The sequence below is a fragment of the Octopus sinensis genome, unplaced genomic scaffold (assembly GCF_006345805.1).
Source record: "Octopus sinensis unplaced genomic scaffold, ASM634580v1 Contig08735, whole genome shotgun sequence".
NCBI lineage: Eukaryota > Metazoa > Mollusca > Cephalopoda > Octopoda > Octopodidae > Octopus > Octopus sinensis.
Window position 1 is genome coordinate 198,537 of NW_021831284.1, and position 6,000 is coordinate 204,536.

At 31.0% G+C, this 6,000-nt stretch overlaps 1 protein-coding gene across 1 annotated transcript; it reads left to right on the forward strand.

Annotated features, from left to right (window-relative positions):
• Positions 1 to 826: 826 nt before the first annotated feature.
• On the forward strand, positions 827 to 1,619 carry LOC115227889. The gene is made up of 2 exons (XM_029798597.1): positions 827 to 1,024; positions 1,084 to 1,619. Exons 1-2 carry the CDS (start codon positions 846 to 848, stop codon positions 1,571 to 1,573), a joined length of 669 nt encoding a protein of 222 aa, XP_029654457.1. The 5' UTR covers positions 827 to 845; the 3' UTR covers positions 1,574 to 1,619.
• Positions 1,620 to 6,000: the final 4,381 nt, after the last annotated feature.

Below are 6,000 nucleotides of genomic sequence, written 5' to 3' on the forward strand. Positions count from 1 at the left end.
GAAGGAGCTTTAGATTACAATTAAAAGTAGAAGGTGGCTATATGTTATCACTTTGGCTAATCTCAGACAAGTCTATTGAAAACGTATCCAGATGGATCAAAGTGTGTCTACATCTGGATTGCTCTTATTACCATTTTTTTTAAATTATTAATCTTAAAAGATTACTGATAATAAAAAAAGCTTTCCGAGGTTTCCTAGATACTCTAATTTCAATATATGGGACACGCCTGAATGTATATGTGATCAGAGTTTTTTTTTGAATTTACAAGATTAAAATTCATTTTAGTAAAATTAATATTTATTTTTATAATTGTAAATAAATAATTAAATTTATTCAGTTTGAATTTAGTTTTATTAATTATTACGTGTGTTGATTATAAGGAATATATCAAGATGTACTTTTTAGACAAAAATGAAAATTTAAATGATTTTGATTATCCTGAAATATCAACATATTCTCCAATTTTTGACAATTATGAGAACGAATTATATAATATAATACCAGGTTCAAGACATTAAATTAAATTATGTGTAGATACACTCGACAACCAGTTACTAAACAATTTCAACTGCGATTTCAAGGAAACAGATGTTGAATCTGCAAATATTGGCCAAGAATTGGATCCGCACATTAAAAAAGACACCTCTAAATACTTTCAACTCACAGCTGAGCAACAAGAAATATTTAAAGTGATGAAAATCCCGGAGGATGAATTAATTCTTCCATTAAAACGGGAAACCGCGAAATTGATTGCACAGATTAACCGAAGGATTAGAAATCGGGTTTTTCTCAAAGAAGATAACTTTGACAGAAATCCGCAAAAAGGAGCCGCGATTCCCGGAAAATGAAACATTTGTCTCTTGAAGTAAAAGTTTTTGAATTGGAAAATGAAATTATGCATTTAAAAGATTTGGCAGACATTGAAAGAGAAAAACAAATTGAGGTCGAACATGAAAATGAACTACTTCGAAAACAAAACGATTTAATGATTAAAAAATTGCACCAAATCAATGGACAAAAACAGTAAGTGTCAATAATTATATTTTAATGACAATTATTTTTGTTTTATTATTAACTTTTAGAGAAATATTTGTAAACTTGACTGAAGAATATAAAAATAGAATAAATGGTCCGTTTCTGAGTCGTATTTGTTATACGCTTTTGATTATTCTGCTTTCATTTTCTTTAATAAAAAATGGAAATGGATTTTCAAATGAAAATTCGCTACAGTCGTCATCGGTGAAGAGAGAAAACTCTCATGTGACTCTTTTTGATGGAAACGATGGATCTTTAATGGATTATAAACCTGAACTAAAAAGTTCAATTCATAATTCGTACGGGGCTTCTGATATATTGAAAGAACATAACTATGCCTGGATATCTTCTTCAAACAAGATTCCTTCATATAATTATCACAGTCCTCAAAAATTGAAGGAATCCATATATAGTTATGACAGTGGAGCTTTTAGTAATTTCGAAAGTGATGACAGTTCTCCTAAACGGAAGGCATTCCTTGGCTTTTATTCGGATTCGTTGAACTTCCTAACTCCCACTTCTCCGTTTAAACTTTAACCATCTTTTGGTTTGACTGGTTTTGGTGTTTTATTTAATAAATAAAGTTTACGGATTTGATAAATCTGGCATACTAATTTAATCAATTTTTGATTTATCTAATTATAATTTATTGATTTGTTTGTGAGCTACTGTGATTTGCTGTGAATTGAACTAATAAATGTTTTTGTTGTGAATGATCCTTCTGCAAATCAAACTCAATTTATTTAAAACTTAATTTTCATAATTAATCGGTTTTTAGTTAAAGTACAGTTAGAGTATACAATTGTGAAAAATGTGATGGCCATAATTGTAAGAGCAATTATTAATTCTCACTCAGTCTCATACTCAGTACTTCTTTTTCCATATCGCAGAAGGGGATTTCTAGAACAAAACTCTCGTATTTAGATTGCATCAGATGACTTTATGATGTTATTCTAGGTTAATCTCTTTATAGAAATATATATTTAACAGGCTTCCCGCCTTCGGCCAGATTTTGTCAATTTTTGATTGATTGTTTGCAGTTAAGTTTGTTTCCCAGATACCGTACACATAGTCGATCGTAGCTTCCACGTATTGATTATATGCTATTTAGACCATGTATGTGTCTTTTATTAGTTTTATTAGTTTAACTGTTTTAGCATCGTATTTTCTTTTCTGAGTTTCAGGACTCCTTTTTTGACTACTAGATCTCCCCCTTGATGATAACTTTGTTATAGTAATTCACTGAAATATCGAGGAAAAGAAATTCTGAAAAGAAAACCCCATAGTGATGAATCAACATATTTTTTATATCCTGTTCAGTAGGCAATAGCGTAATCATAAAATACAGCATGTTTTGAACTGGTTAATGGGGAACAATTGATTTTTATAAGAATAGGACTGTGATCGCTCCCCAAGTCTAAATTAACAGACCAATGAGCAAGAAATGCCAGTCGTGATAAATAAATACTAATAGATTGAATTTTTCTTCCTTGAGACGTTTATTAGGTTCTCCATCTTATCCGGAGGTTGTTTAAATACCATGAGAGGTTTTTGGCATTAAAATCTCCAGAAACTAACAAATTTTCCACATTTTCAAGTTCAGACAAATTCACTATAAATTCTTTAACACAGGAGCCGGGAGGCGGAATCTAATAATAATTTTTTTGAAGATGCACAAATAACTTCATTATCTTCTGGATAGAAAATTTTCAGACACCTCTGAGCTTTATATTTCCCAATTAATAAAGCAAACATTTTATCACTCACGAAATTCCAACAAAATAAAACAGTCACTTTTTTATTCACTTTCCTGATTCTACGGCATGAATCACTGAAACTAACAATGATTTCGATTAAAGAAGTTTAAAATATAATTCAGTTTCGTCACAATTAAGCATGTTCGTAGGTCCATAATTTTCGCGATAATAATCATACTGGTCAAAAACAAAGGCAAAAATAACCTGTCGGAAAAATTTGCCACTCCATAAAGAGTTTTGAATAAAAGTTCATGCCTCCTTTTAAACGATCAACCACCCATTTGAAATAAATTAACGTGGGAATAAAAATAATATCATAAAAGTGATTTAAAATTCAAAAAATAATAAAATTATACTTAATTTTTGCCCAATTTGAAATTTATAAATTTGTTAGGAATTATGAAAAATAGAATTTATTACTGGCATGGACTAAAATGCGAGGGTGCCCAACAACTCCTCACAAAGTGAAAGTACCCCAAAAACGGGGTCTGGCTTGGGGCGGGGTCTAACTGTATTATCTAATTTTTAGTGTAAGTTGCTTGTGATATCTTTCCTTTGCATCATTCTCTCAAAGTTTTATTAAAATGAAGAGTTATGACAACTTCAATGAAAAAATAAAGAATTTTAATTAGGAGAGAAACCAAAATGAATTTTACGAAAGTCTAATCAAGTTAAAAAGTTGTCAAAAGTATATTTACTTTTAAATCCCGATATTGTGGTCAACGATAAGGTCACCGGGGAGATTGTTATTGTGGAGGTGGGCATAGACCGTTTGCAAACAGTGGAAGTGGACTGCACCTTTTCGGGGGTCTACAGTGCCAGAGAAGAAGGGAAGAAGGGGAGGAGGTGCGTGGAGTGCCATCCTCTGCTCACTTCGAAGGCTTTGGATTTGGTTAGAAAAATTACTTAGTTAATTACTTTCTTTTTATTAATAAAAGACTTTATAACATAATAACAATCAAAAAAACTTAATCGATGATTTGCCGAGCTTTATTTGATATCTGTGTTCAACAATTATGGTCTCTAAAGTTTTTTTGATTGTCACGGTTTGGATAAACGTTTTAGATAAAATATTTATATTTAATTTTTCTCAAGATTTATCTGGATTCAGAAAATAAAAACGTCTAAATAACAGAACATGAACAAAGTTAGATGCTAGCTAGGGTAAGTAGATGAAAAGATAGTCAGCCTAAAGATTAGCTCAATGACGCCGCACTGCTTATCAAATGGCAATTTCTCCTGACACAGCAACGAAGATTCGTTCTTCTCCGGTTGGTTGTTTTCGTGGAGATTTTCTTACCAATGTCAGTGAGGATTTGAGCCGCAGCTTTGCCGACGATTTTAAAGGTTTCAAAGGCAAGAAGGGCAAACTTAAAAGCGTCCGAAATATACAGGTATTTCGTCCTTTTTGACTCTTCGGCCTGAGCACTAGCGGAGCCCGGATTACTGAAGTCTTGGATATCATCGTCGCAAATAAGAGTCGAAGAAGATGGCATTTCAACCAGGAACGTCCAGATCAGGGGTCAACAAATACTTTTGGAGAAGAGCCAATTATCGACATTTTTGAAAATTTCGACAAATTTAAAAGCCACTTTTTACCTCTTATAATCAAAAATAATTAAGAATTCATTAAAAAATAAAATTAATAAGAAATGTGATTCCTCATCTTTTAGAAGAGTTGTCCAATTTCGGGATCTATTTTAATCCGAAGTTTAATTCTAGTTTCGAGTCTGTAACTTTGTTTCTTAATTTCGATTTGTTATAATTCATGTGTGAATAATTTTGTTCAAACATATAAGTGAACCCAAATATTGTCAAAATACAAATGCAATTTTTTTAATTCGTAAAAAAATCTGGAAGAGAATTCAAAGTTTTGAAAATTTCATCCTCGAGGGTTTTTTTAGTATAAAATTATTTTGTAGAACGGTGCTAATATTTAAAAGCTGAATTTTCAATCTGAATATTTTTAGCAAGTTTTTCTACAGCTTTTTTCCATGAGTCACCAATTGAATATTTTTTTGAAAAATTTGCGTGCTTTGTGCTAACATGCCTTCAAATTTGATTTTTTGTTTTGATTTAAAGTTTCCTGCCAAATAAGACATTTTGGTAGTTTTTGAGTTAGATTTGAATCAAGATTCAGTCCATGTTGATTAAAAATGTCGCATATTACAGTACGACCCCGTTTGGGGCAGCATTTTTATCATAGTGCCCCAAAAAGCGGGGGTGCCCCAAAATGCGAGGGTAAAGATTTTTTGCTTTTATTTTCTCCTCAATAGATTTTTATGCATTTTAGACTATAAATTAAATTATTTAATATTAATAAAAATTCTAACATAGTCCTTCTTAATAAAATTAAAAATTTTAATAATCCAACAAAAAATACTATTAAAAGTAATCAGTAATTTTCTTCACCGAATTGGTTTTTTTTCAGTTCTCCTGATAGGTTTTTTCTAAATTCGTAGTAGATTTTCAAAAATTGTGGACATGTACTGAAAATATTATCTTCTAGAGAATTCACGATGTTTATGATTTCTTTAATTGATGATTTTTTAGATTCATATCCATCATAAGTAATTTGTCCTCAATAATATCTGTCGAATCCATTGAAATAACATCTGAAATCACGTCATCTATTAATTCTTCGTCAACTGTACATTATCCGAAATTTTTGATTTGTTTTCATTTATTTTCTGCCAGCAATTAATTATCGTTGTCTCTGACATCATTTTCCATGCCTCCCCGACAACTGTAATGACTTGTCTAAGATTGACATTATTCAAATTCAAATCAGAAAGCTGTTCTTTTTCAAATATCTAAGGACTTTCAAATAGAGTAAAATCAATCAGTTTATTGAAATAGAGGGACTTGAAGGATTTTATTATTCCCATATCTAGGGGTTGAATTAAAGCGGTCGTATTTTTGGGAAGAAAAAGTAAATAAACATTGGAATATTCTGTATTTCTGTGACAGCTCGCATTATCCAGTATTAAGACAATTTTTCTCTTTTCATTGATCATATCTTGATTTACTTTCCATAACCATTTCCCAAAAATATCACTAGTCATCCACGATTTTTTGATGCAGCATATAGTACTCCGTGATCCTCAGCGTTAAAATTTTTTAAACACCTAGGAGATTTGAATTTTCCAATTAATAGAGGTTTTAACTTTTCACCAAGTGCATTACAACAAAGGAGAAGGGTAACTT

What these genes read in the sequence shown, in the direction of transcription:
- LOC115227889 (XM_029798597.1), top strand. Translation starts at nt 846, where the DNA reads ATGAAACATTTGTCTCTTGAAGTAAAAGTTTTTGAATTGGAAAATGAA. An exon ending in CAAATCAATGGACAAAAACA is followed by an intron (nt 1,025 to 1,083) that starts GTAAGTGTCAAT and finishes ATTAACTTTTAG; the next exon opens with AGAAATATTTGTAAACTTGA.